We start from the raw sequence: 13,112 nt of genomic DNA, 5'->3' as shown, positions 1-13,112 counted from the left end.
CATAGCAAGCCCTGTCCTCTCACTGTGAAACCCCTGGTCCCTTTATGCAGTATTCGCATACCACATAAAAGGCCAGCCTCCTACAGAAATGAAGCACAGTTCCTTAAAAGCAAGGAAAGAAGGTGGCGTGAGATGGATAGACAGACCCCAAAGGTCACTCACAATTGTAGCCAATGTTATGGTGAGAAGAGACTATTTGAGGTCAGAAGTCAAGTGACAACTGTGCAGTAGTTTAAAAGGGATGCAAACCAAAAAAATGAGGACTATGTAGTCCCACTGCGACATAGGTGCCAAAAGTAGGGGTTGCGGCGTTGCTGCAGTGCCCCAGCAAACATGCTGGAGTTCAGAAGAATGCCTTTAAATTTTGTTTCTATTTAGTCACATTTGCTGTGCTTTCAAAGAGGTCAAATATCAGGCAATATATTTCCCCAAACTGCTGCATATTCTTTTAAGATGTAGACTGGTGTTTACTGTTCCTTCTCTGAATGCAAAAGTTGGGAGATTTGTAAAATGACCAATCTGTCAGTCTTGTTGGTTTGAAAAGAAAGACTGCTGAAAGTCAGCTTTTAAAACATTTAAACTCTGGTAAATGAGCTGTAGAAATATTTCAAAATATATCAATTAGAAAAACAGAAATGAAGGACATTTGTCATTCTGAAGTGTGATGGAAACAACGATTATAAAAGGATCAAACCAAATCAAGATAATGTATTTGGTGATGTACAAATGATAGGTATTTGCTGAAACCCAATTTCCATACATTATCGTTTGTGTCCTACATAGTTTTTTTTTTTTTTTTTTTCCAACGATGTCTATGATTTCAGTGATGTAGCACTGATCACAGCACCCCTACTCCTAAAGTTGTGGCAGCACCACTGCACTGTGGCATCACAAAGCGTTCTGGTGTAAACACATTTTGTAAACCTTAAAAAAAACCTCATCACAACGGGTGATTCTGCAACTGCAAAAAAGCCAAAAGAGCAGATGAGTAGCTCTTAACAGTGCCCCAAAAAAGTCCTGGGAGGCTAGGGGCAGAAAACACTTCCAATAAATTTTCCTGCAAAGGATCAATTTGTCCGGTGGGCACAGCAATCCACAAATCTATCCATCGGACGGCACGGATTGATTTTGAATAGGAGTGCCTTGCTGCCATGATGAGAACTTCAGGGTGCAGGTTGAAAGAGGTTAACCGTCACTGATCAATCTCTAAGCATGGGCATGCAAAGTGTGTTGGGCTGGGTGAAACACCCCACCCTCCTGATGTGACAGGAAACTCCCGGAGCAGGTCAATTGTAGAGCAGATGCTCATGCATATGAGGGCCAGGTACCACACACTCCTGGGCTCACCACCTATTCCTGCTATTCTTCTGAATTCAGGACATTAGTGGCAGTAGCAGGAGGCCAAACAGGAGTCCTAAGATGCATTCATGATAGAAGGCATCTGAGCAAGAGCTGCTTTGCAAATTCCAATGCACGTAATTGCCAACATTGCACATTTTCAGGTGTGGCAAAAAGTTTGAGCCAGGGTTCTCCACCTGTTGAACCAGGCATGTGCGACCTCCGAATGCAACTGCCATTTGTTACCCGCTAGGCACCTGCAGCGAAGTTCGTCCACCATGGTGTTTAAAGATCCCACCAGGTAGTTCACCCCAAGAGAAGTCCCTTGGCAGTCCATCTACTTCCAGATGGCAGAGCCTCTCAATAAAGACCCAACAAAAGACCCAACCCTGCTTGTTAATATTGTCCAGGACCACCAGCCTTCCTTGGATATTGAGAAGGTGGTCAACACCAAGATAATCAACCTAAATTTTGACAAACTGCTGTGGAGTTGCATCTCGGCCAAAGACCAGAGAGGCCTCTGAGTTCCACACGTCACAGATGGCTTACCCAGCGCATCTGAGACCACTGTCACCTCTGAGTTGACTAACAGAAAAGACTTGCCACTGATCCAATCGTGGATCCAGTAGCCACAACTGAAGATTGAAGGCAAGTGGAGTACTATACAGTGATGCTGGGTAGGCTTCATTATGTAATACTCCAAAGATGGTCCCTTTGGATTCACAATAATAAATCCTTGTCTCAGTCCTGGTACGGTGGCAAAGAGCATTCAGGCTTTACTAAAGGAACATGTGTTAAGCAGTTCAGAGAACCAATATGGACAATAAGTAATTGACACCTCAAAAGAAATCTGACACCAATTTATAAAAAAATACAGCAAATTTTATATATATTTAGACACCAAACCAAAGTAAATCAGATACGCATAACCAAAGCTATGGATTTTCAAAGGGAAAATTATTCAATGCAGTTCAAGCTGTCAAACTTTTACCACTGCAGTCAATGGGGAAATTCACTGGTGATGCTCGGTCACTTGCGGAGCGAGTTCAGAGTAACACACTGATAGTGTAGGGAGCTGACTCTGTATATACTATATCAAAATGAGATAGTGTGCAGATTCCAGGGGTTCCCCAAGAGGCTTGACAGAGGTAATAATAGATAATACTAATGCTCTATTTGTGGTAGTGTGGTCGAGCAGCTAGGCTTATCAGAGGGTAGTGATAAGCATTTGTTGTACACACACACAAGCAATAGAAGAAACACACGACTTATCTACAGACCAGTAGGATTTTATATAGAAAAATATATTTTTGTTACTTTATTACTAGAACAACAAGCCTCAGTTCAGATGTAAATAATGTTGCAGGTAAGTACTTAGCACAGATATCAATGTAACGTTCACTTTGGTCAAGTAAACAGTTTAAGAAAACTGAGAACATTTACTGTCAAAAGTGGACACTTCATTTTCAGAACAGTTCCTAGGGGAAGAAAACAAGCTACAGTTTTAGAAGCAAGTACATGACTTACAGTTCCAGTCTCTGGGTTATAGGTAGTCCACCACTGGGGGTTCAAGTCAACCCCAAACACCCACCACCAGTAACACGGGGCCAGCCAGGTGCAGAGGTCAAAGGTGAGCAATTTTAACGTGGGCTCCTATGCAGACAGGGGGTACTCGGAGTTAGGTCTCCCAGCAGGTAAGTACCTGCGGCTCAGAGGGCAGACCAGAGGGGATTAGAGGAGCATTGGAGGGGCCCCAAGTAGGCACCAATCCCACACCCTCAGAGGAACTGTGGCAGCCGGGTGCAGGGTGCAAACAGGGTGTCAGGTTTCCAATGAAACTATGAGGGGACCCCGGGGCTCACTCATGCACTGCAAGCAAGGTCCGGGGGGGGGGTGTCTCGGGCACACCACAAGTCGGACAGGGAAGCCGGCCGCCTGCTGATTGCTGCTGCAACGGGTGCTGATTTCTCCAAGGCCTGGGGGCTGTGGGTGCAGTGAGTCTTTTCGCGTCTGTTATCGTCGTCCAGATCAGTCGCGGTCAGGGGGGTCCTCGGGATTCCCTCAGCATCAGGGGAAGCTACAACCAAATCTGCTGATGAAGGGGATGCCCACTCACCCACCCCCTCAATCATTACAACTTACCTTAGACAAAACTCTATAGGCCATAGCAGACACTAAAACCACCCTCCAGCAGAAGATCGGCACAGTTTCGGTTGAACTGGGCCTACTCCGCACTGACCATCAATTGGTTAACTGAGTTAATACCGAGGCTGCACTGAAGGTCCTACAGCCCTCCACCAAGCCTTGAAAACAACATGGTCATCTCACAGACCAGGAACACCACTCAGCATGTTTGTCTCACGTAGCATGGGGGTTGTAGCTCCTTTGGGATCAATTTAACTGCGTCCTTGACACTAACCACAATTGTTCAATCCCTCCACTAACTGGGGCACCAACCCGTAGAGCGATAGCTGCCTTGAGGACTTAGCTAACATACTGGGACATAGAAGACATTTGGCGTACTCAGCACATAGCAGATAGGAACTACTCTCAATCTGGTCCCTATCAAGTCCACACTAGTATTAACCGCTTCATGTGCACTAAGTCTCTGAGTAGTCGTGTCACCCACTCTGATTATCTGGGCTGTACCTTTTCGACCACAGCCCGCTCCTGTTATTACAGCCGACAGAAGTGTCCTTTTATACCTACCAGGTGGCTGCATTCAGCAGCCCTCACAGATCTCACTTTCCGGGCCTCCTTAGGAGAACAAATCGCTCAGTACTTCATCAAGAATCCAGGGATAGTGTCATGCTGCCAAAAGGAGTGGGAGGCCTTTAGGGTTGTGGTCAGGGGGCGATGCTCATCCTAGTCAGTGGGCATCTGCAGAGATCTTAACCATGAACTTACAAAACTGAAAGACGTTATTCATGTCCAGGATAATGAACAGGGTCTCGATATTGCTGGAGGCCTGGGCATTGTACAATGTGGCTCTGGAGTGTCTACGGACCCACACCTGTAAGGAATATGTGATTCGCACCCATAAGAAGGCAGGGAAGTCAGGGAGATTACCGCTTTGGTTGATCCAACCTGAGAACATGAAAACAGAGCAGCCCCCAATACTTGTCTGCTGGCCTCAAATGGGATATCTCTTTTCTCCCTGTGGGATATTAATGGGGCATTTCAAGTTTGTCTCTCCCTCTGTGGTCGCTTGAGGTGATGTTTGGCCCCTTTTTGGACCATCTAGCCCTTAGGAGCCAAACTGCAGATGTGAGCAAGGCTATGTGCAACCAGATCACAGCCCAGGAAGTTAGAGAATCTGTTAAGACCATGGCGCATGGCAAATCAAAAGGTCCAGATGAACTTTCATCTAAGTTCTACGCGGAATTTGTGAAGGAGCTGGCACCAAGATTGGAGATTTAAGCGGAGGCCTACGAGGCTGGACTGCTCCCAGCCATGACTAGGGAGGCCCTGGTGGTCCCCCTGCCTAAGTCCAGCTCCCCAGTGGTGGCTGTTACTGATTTACGGCCCCTTTCCATGCTGAATGCCAATTATCAAATATTAAGTAAAGTGCTTACCTCTCAGCTTTTACCCCATATGCAAGATTTGATCCACAGATCAAAGTGGGTTAATTCCAATCTGGAACACCTCCCTTAACCTTCATTGGCTCTACACTGTCTTTTACAACCAGGAGTTTGCTGCTAATCCACTTGCTCTGATTAAGTTGGTGGACCTGGAAAAGGCCTTCAAAAGTACAGTGGGACTTGGTGGAGGTAACCATGATGCGCATGGGGTTAGATACTCAGATATGCTGACACCTGCTATACACTCTTCACACGTTACGGGTCAAGACAGGGTGCATAACCTCAGAACCATAACAGGTGTTTCAGAGCACAAGACTGGGCTACCCACTGTTGCTCCTTCAATTCACCATTTAGCCACTGGTGGAGTGGTTTTGTGTGGAGGGATAGGGCTGGGACATTGTGGGCAGAACGGAGCATATTATTTCCCTTTAAGGAAATCTGTTGATCTAGCTGTGTAATGTGAGCAGGACATCCATCAAGCACTGCAGCTCCTTTAGGATTATACTCGGGCCTCCGGATAAATAGGGTAAGACCTGTGTGTTACCAGTGGTCAATGGATCCCCCAGCCCAGTTGCACGGCCACCTGCTACATTTTGGTCTCCGTGCACTTTAAGGTACATGACCATGGTTTAGTACTGTGGTTTAGTTCACAGGTTGAATTTGTTCTTTGTTTGGTTGTATAGTCTGGCACTCCAGTCACATTTCCGGCCCCTCCAAGGGGGGCTAGCATCCATTATCACCCTTAGGGAATTACATGAACCCTGACCATTTTAGCAGTCAGTTCCCACCCAAGACCCAGATGGGCCTCCCCTGACAAGCGATTGTCCCATGGGTTGGGCCTTTTGGAGCCTGGTGGGCTATCAGCCTAGTTCCTGGAATGCAGAAAGTGCGGATGTTGGACGAGGCCACAGAAGGATGCTTCACCCAGAATGTGGACATATAAGCGTTACCCGGGATTCTGATAGTACTGTTACATGCTTTACCATGCATCCATGAATGTGTAATATGTCATGTATGTCTTAAAATGCTAATAATGCAAGTATTAAAAACAAAAATAAAGGCATACCAACTCTAGCACTGAGGTGCAATTCTTAGGCAGGTGTGTTCTGTTGTGCTCATGAAAAATGTTATCACTCAGTGCAAAACAGCCAAAGGCTGAAGTTGGTTCATCCACTAACATGGTGATTGCTGTAGTGAGCACACACAAAAAGTGAATGATACCTAAACACATCAATGGACGTAGAGGGCAACCCAAATGATTAATATGGATTTATAATGTGTTTTTTTACCGCAAACAATTGGAAAATAAGCAAAAGTATTATATAGGCCAGACCTAAAACTTAATTGCTGTCATAAAGATGATTCACAGAAACAGACGCAAAATCGAATGTAAAACAGAGCTAAAATATATCACCTGGAGTGGTTGTTATAAGGGACAAGAAATGAATAAAAATGGCACCTGGACAAAGCTAAAGAGAAGATTTTCTGCACGTCACCTGGGGCTGCATCGTAGTAACACTGATTCACTAAACATGCAATACACTGTCAGCAAAGTTGGCAAGCTACATGAGAAGGAAAATGTACAACTCACCAGCACAGTGACTGTTTGTGGTGCCCCTTAATGCATAGCACTACCCCGTGCCTTTGAGAGAAAAAAAAAAACTAATGGTCTTTAGTCTTTTCCTAAACTCACCTTCTTTGGCAGGAAATGCACTCCTACAGGGTACTTGTCTGGATTAGTCCACAGCTCTATCTGGGCTAAAACCTGATTAGTGAAGGAGTTGCTCATGACAAAGCTGGGGTGACCCATAGCACAGCCCAAGTTCACCAAGCGGCCCTCTGCCAGTAGGATTATGTGTCGGTTGTTTTTCAACTGGTAACGGTCAACCTACAGATGGGGAAGAACAAAAGAATTGCATAAGATATACTGGCAGAGCACTGGACTAATATTTTTAAGATAGATTACTGTGGACTGACTGCTGGATCAATGTGGCTGTTTCTACTCCTACCACAAAACAGTAAATGCCGGGGGGCTAAACGCCAGTAGCTTTTGACTGATGGTTGACTTTTAACAATTAAATGTATTTAAATGATGACCTTTTGCACAATAGCCACTGCAGACTTTAGTTCCAGCTCCTCCCACACTGAAGCTTCAACTGCTTAAGTAGTGTATTATTCTAACAAGATTCTCAACAAAAAAAAGGCATGTCCAACTTCTCTTTTCAGCGTTAAGTGCCTTTCATAAAGCTTAATCATCAAAATAACCAGAACGACAGAAATTAAGTAAGCTTTCCATGCCCAAGGAGAGGGACAACATTTTGGTGGGCAGCCAGTATGGAGAGAAGCGAAGAACTAATTATGTAGAACAGCCTTTTAAATAATTTATTATTTATATGTAGAAACTCTTGCAACCTCTGCTCTTTAGTACGACCACAACAGTGTTACGCAGAGATGCATTTTAGGTTAAGGACAGCTGTAACTATGATTATGCAATTCCATTGCGAGAGGATGAACCTGACAACTTTGGATCATGGTGCACATTACTTAAGAAAAGTTTGGCCCCTTGGTGGAGCCAGAAATGGTCATAAAAGAGCAAGAAGACAAAGTTATGCATCTTCATTAATGCTTTTCCTGGCAGAGAATTGCAGATTGACTCCTAGGGAATAATCAAAAGGTGAGCAAACGGTAGCCAGAAACATTTCATCATGTGGCTCCGCACTGATGCTGTTCTGCTCCTGCGAGGACTTGCGGGGCCTATGTAGGTGCCACTCACACATGCTAATATCAGTTGCTTTTTAAGGCTGCCCGCACCCCTAGATGCAGAGCACAGACAGCAAATTGGCTTTGACATGTGTGCAGATTATTCAACTTGGGATCTTATTAATGGATAGAGCCCAACTCACCGAACAAGGAGGATCAGTGAGGAATCTGCGGTTAGAGTCTCTACCAGAACGAGCATTACCAAAGTAATTTGTTCTGAAAGTTATAACCACAGATTCCACCCCTTTGAAATAGATACTAAAGATGAACCTAGTTGGAGCTGTGTCTGAAGGGACTAAAACCTAAAAAATCCAGTAGGACCAAGCAGGCAGTGAACCTGGCTATCCAGACAGCAGCACTTTGTGAACATTTGGAGGAACATCCACATAGCTCCTCTGGCAGATGTCCAGCACAGGAGCTCTGTTTGACAACGCAGTGGTAGCCGCTTTGTCTATGGATGGAATTTCAATTTAGCCCTTTCAGAGGCTGCTTTTCTGCTAAGGCTGAGCAGATTCTTAATACAGAGCATGATCCAGCAGCAGACAGTCCTCTTCAGCAAAGCCTTGCCTTTTTTCAATCTGGCAAACCCCATAAAGAGCTTATCTGTAGGAAAGTGCCATCTTTCTAGCATAGTTATTCCCACTTTTTGCCTTATGTCTGTGTCTAGACTGTAGTTAACTGGGATCCTGCTAATCAGGACCCCAGTGTCTGTGCTCTCTCCTCTATTTGGTTGCTGGTAAACCTTTTACCTCCACAATTGGCATACTGGTGCACTAATGTAAGTCCCTAGTATATGGTACTAAGGTACCCAGGGCATTGGTACACCAGGGGTTCCCCATGGGCTGCAGCATGTATTGAGCCACCCATGGGAGCCCATGCAGACTGTCTACAGACCAGCTACTGCAGCCTGCGTGAAATGGTGCATGCACACTTTTACCACAGATATAAGGCTTGCCTTATATCCTGGTCACTGCACGTAGACACCAAGGGCCTGATTACAATATTGGTGGATGGGATACTTCATCACAAACGTGACAGATATCCCACCCGTCGTTTTATAAGTTCCACAGGATATAATGGAACTTGTAAAACGGCAGACAGGATATCGGTCACATTTGTGATGGTGTGTCCCATCCACCAAGGTCGTTATTGGGCCGTAAGTCACCTGTCTGGTAGGCCCTTCAGCCCAAGAGCAGGGTGCATGTCCTTAAGTGTGAGGGTATCCCTGCATGAGCAGGGTGCTCCTACAGACCCTAGGCTCCATTTCCTGGACTCAGTGTGGGGGAAGCCATCTTGAGGTATGTAGTGGACACTGACCAACACAAGTGGTCCAACTACATAATGGCTTCTCCGAACCAAGGCATGTTTGGTATCAAACATGTTGGAATTAAGCAACTACACCGATTCCATTGGTGGTTGCATGATAACATGTACTCTGGTGGTTCCTTAGAGGATCCCTGGTTCTGCCTGTGCAGCCTTACGGGGTCTACCTGCCAGCCCACGCTGCTGCTGACTGCAGACACTGTTCTGCACTCCTGCCGGTGAGCCTGGCTCAGGCCAGAGAGGCACAACAAAGGATTTCCCGCAAGGGAGAGGTGTGACCACCTTCTCCTGTGTATAAGGTGTCCAAGGGATGGTGTGGCCTGTGAGCACCACCAGACTGCTTTAAAGTGCACATTTTGGGCCCTCCTTGTATATTTCGATTTGCACCAGTTCAGGAACCCCTGGTTCCCGTTCAGGCACGAAACTGCACAAAGTACAAGGGAGTGACCACCCACCATGTCCAGTTCCTCCCCTAGGGAGGTTCACAGATCTCTGCCAGGTGGCCACTTGATTCTGCCATCTTGAAAACAAGATGGGCAGAGGCCCCTGGGAGCATCTGACTGGTAGGCCAGGTAGATGATGTCCCTGACCACCTCGGATAGGTGGGTCACTTCAGGGTGACCTTTTTGGATTACTTAAAGGCTCCCCGTGGGTGGGTCCTCAGATTCATCGAGCAAGACTCTACAAGGACCGCTCCGCAAGACATCTTTTCCTCCTGGTCTCGAACCATTACTGGTCTGCTTTGGAACAGAAACACTTCTGCCTCTGGTGGCAAGGCTCCCACTGCAACATTGTTTCGCCGGATCCTGCAAGAATTCTGCAACATCCAAAGCTGTGCAACCTCCAGGATCACAAGGTCACTGTTTGCACCTGGATGCAGGAAGGAACCTTCCTTGGAGTGAAGGAGTCACTCCCCCGCATCCATAGGCACCTCAAGACGGCGATCAGCTGGTGGGGTCTGCTGTCCCACAGACATAGAAAGGCTCTGCATCACAGGCTTTCTGTGGGTCCAGCTTGTTTTCTGACCAACTTGACTGTGGGCCCCTGCTACCGGACTGGAACCCCTGTGCACCACAGCTGTTGCTCTTGCCAAGGCTGGTTGACTACCTCCAGGAGACCTTCAGGCTCCAAGAAGTCCTGGCCTGCAGCACTCTGCAAATAGAAGATCAGCCCCTGTCCCGCAACTCCTGCGACGTGGTGCTTCTGTTGTGGTGCTTCTGTTGTTGTGCTGCTGAGGTCTCCTTGTGATTCTCTGTGTCCAACGCCTGTGGGTAACTCGTGGGGCCTCCAACGACTTCTGCTGGCCTTCCTGCGTGCTGAGGGCCAACCATACTCCCCCCTTCAAGGACAGAGTCATCTGGACCATGCTGGTCCCAAACGCTCTGCAAATACCTCTTCAGCTCCTGCTTGCAGTTGCCAGTGCTTGTTTTGCATTCCACTTTCTTCATATATGGTTTGGCTCCCCAATAGGGCCCATGTGTATTTTATGCTATTTTTGCTGGTTACCTTGGTTATATATTGTGAGTAGATATCTCCATAGGGAGATATACCAATGCTAGTCTAGTAGTAGTGCTGTAATAAAGAATCCTTTATTTTTTGCAACAGCTGTGTGGTTCTTTCTTTTGGTTAAGTTATTGTCGGACTATTGTGGTATTTCAAGTGCCTTACATTCGTCCTGGTTAAGCTTCAGCTGCTCATCTCAGCTATCCCTTGGAGTTTTTTGCTATCTGAACACCTATTCACCATCACTAAGGATTGCCTGAACTCAGTATTAGTTGCCCCACCATAGGTGCACACCATAACCTGAGCCAGCCTCCTACATCGTTTACCTGGTGTTTGCTGATATGATCGATGTAAAAGCTCAGTGCTCTTTAGGGGACCATGCAATAGAGTTCTCCTGCTCCTCAGAGGGGTGGGGTGAGTAAAACACAGTAAGGTGATATTCAGACTATCGTGAAATGGCATCAAAACCTCGGCTAGGAGGATGCTCGCGTCCTCAGAACTAATTTGTCTGGGAAGGTGGTGGTTTACAGAGGGTTGAGAGAGTTTGAAGCTCACTTACACGTCATGCAGATTTTATGGCAACAAGGAACTAGGGAGTGAGACACTGTAAAGGACAGCTGCAAAGCGGCTCAAATGAAGTAGAAATGAAATGTGAGAACCAAGTTCCCAACGTAGCGACAAAAAGTGATGAACAAGCCACACATTTGTCACAATGACAGGCTTATAAGGAATGAAGACTTTCAAAGCCAAATGAAAGATGATATGGAGCTCGGACTCTGCCAGAGACCAGGGGCTATGATCTCCATCTCACCCAGGTGGCCGCCCCAACCCATAAATGATGGATTAAACCACTGTCAGCTACGAGAAGTAAGAAGAGGGGTCTGCCTCAGACTTATCACGGTGCAGTAACCACTGCTGCAGATCTTTTGCAGCCTCCTCTGAAATCTGGAAGCTGGCAGAGGTCTCCTTGATGTTGGGCACACATCACATCCCACTATAAAGCCTGCATTTGCCGCCTGGCTTGCTTGTACAGCAGGATGCAGAAGGCTATCAGTCCTAACACCCTCCAAGTAAACTGTGCTGTAATCCAGGACACAGACAAAGTTCAGAACCATAGCCTGAATGTCCTGGACTCTCCTTTCCAGGGGAAAGCACAAAATATGATAGTGTCCAGAATGGCTCAGATGAAGGGGAGTGTTGACAAGTCAGGTGTGTCATTGGCATGTTGAAAGAAGCTTTATCATAGTCTAGAGGTGGCTGAATGCTGCCTGGGACAAGCCCGCTGTCAACAGCCAGTCATCAAGGTAGAGGAAGACTGGGACCCTTGACCTATGACTGTGCTGCTACCACTACCATCGCGTTTGTGAACACCTGCGAAGCACAGTTGACACCAAAAGGGAGCACAGTGAGCTGAAAATGCTCCTGTCCTATCACAAACCACAGGTAGCGCTAATGAGTTGCAGGACGGTTATATGGAAATGTGTGTCCTGTAAATCCAACACCACCATCCAGTCTCCAGGTCGAGGACAACAGCTCTATGCCAGGGTGAGCATTTATTTATCTTGTCGGAGGAAGGTACAGAGAGGCACAAATCTAAAATAAGACAAAGATCTCTGTCCTCCTTTGGCACCTCCATGTGTAATTCCAGGTATAATGGAAGGTGGGGTTACAGTGGCTTGGAACTGCAAGGCACATCCATTCAGGACAATCTGCAGGACCCACCTGTCCAATATTATGGCCAGTCAACTGAGTAACAGTCATTGCTTCCTGCGTCCAATTGGGTGGCGCTGCTTCACTTAGGGCACTCTAAAGGGGTTTTGAAGTTTGGGCCACAGGGTGACGGGGAGCAGTAGACCAGCTGACACACTGCCCCAAACCACAGGGTCAGTGGTTGCCACAGCCTAGACCTCAAAATTGCTGGTCACCTTACCGAGGTTGAAGCGGTTGGCAGTTTGGGGTACCTTTCATGAAACCACGAAAGGAACAATTGGATTATGCAGCTGGCAGAGCAGATAAGCCCGGGAGTACTCTGTGGCCTACTCTGAAGTGCTCTAGAGAGCAATCTGCTTTCCAAAACGAGGTGAGTCCTGTCAAAGGGCATGTTTTTAAGGAACAACTGGGCATCACCTTAAAATATTAGCTAAGCATGGCGAAGAGCAGCAAATCTAGTGCCACTGGCTCACCCAATGGAATCTGGAGTATCTAGCCCACAATGTATTGTACGTTTGGCATCCTGTATAGCTTGGGTAAGAACAGGTCGCAGATGTTCCAGGACACGTGAGAGAACTTGAGCAACAGAATCCCAAAGAGGTGGAAATAGCAGCCTGCACTGACTGACCTGAAAGCCAAACTAGTGAAAGAAAATCTTTCCAAAGGTCTCCCCTCTCAGACTCCCTATTCAGGAGAGTAGTCTGAAAAGTATTTGGGGTCAGACTGGCCGAAACCTACACCACCAAGCTATCAGGAGAGGGGCACTGAGACAGAAAGGCAGGGTCACCAGGGACGGCTTGTTGCCTCTCGCAATTTGGAGATTAACTAGCAGCCCAGAGCAAGTTTTGGCCCAGGCACCACATGAGTCAATCATTAAAATGGTAGTAGGGGCGCAGC

The 13,112-nt window shown here is 46.8% G+C and overlaps 1 protein-coding gene across 1 annotated transcript in view; it reads right to left on the bottom strand.

The window, feature by feature from the left end:
- AHCY (adenosylhomocysteinase) overlaps nt 1-13,112 on the bottom strand; it is a 124,734-nt gene that overhangs the window by 13,707 nt on the left and 97,915 nt on the right. The window contains exon 9 of the mRNA XM_069243818.1: nt 6,613-6,807. Within this exon, the coding sequence (XP_069099919.1) occupies nt 6,613-6,807 (195 nt within the window). The remainder of the gene's footprint in view (nt 1-6,612; nt 6,808-13,112) is intronic.

The sequence above is a fragment of the Pleurodeles waltl genome, chromosome 7 (assembly GCF_031143425.1).
Source record: "Pleurodeles waltl isolate 20211129_DDA chromosome 7, aPleWal1.hap1.20221129, whole genome shotgun sequence".
Lineage (NCBI taxonomy): Eukaryota > Metazoa > Chordata > Amphibia > Caudata > Salamandridae > Pleurodeles > Pleurodeles waltl.
This window is presented reverse-complemented; position numbering and strand designations above follow the sequence as displayed.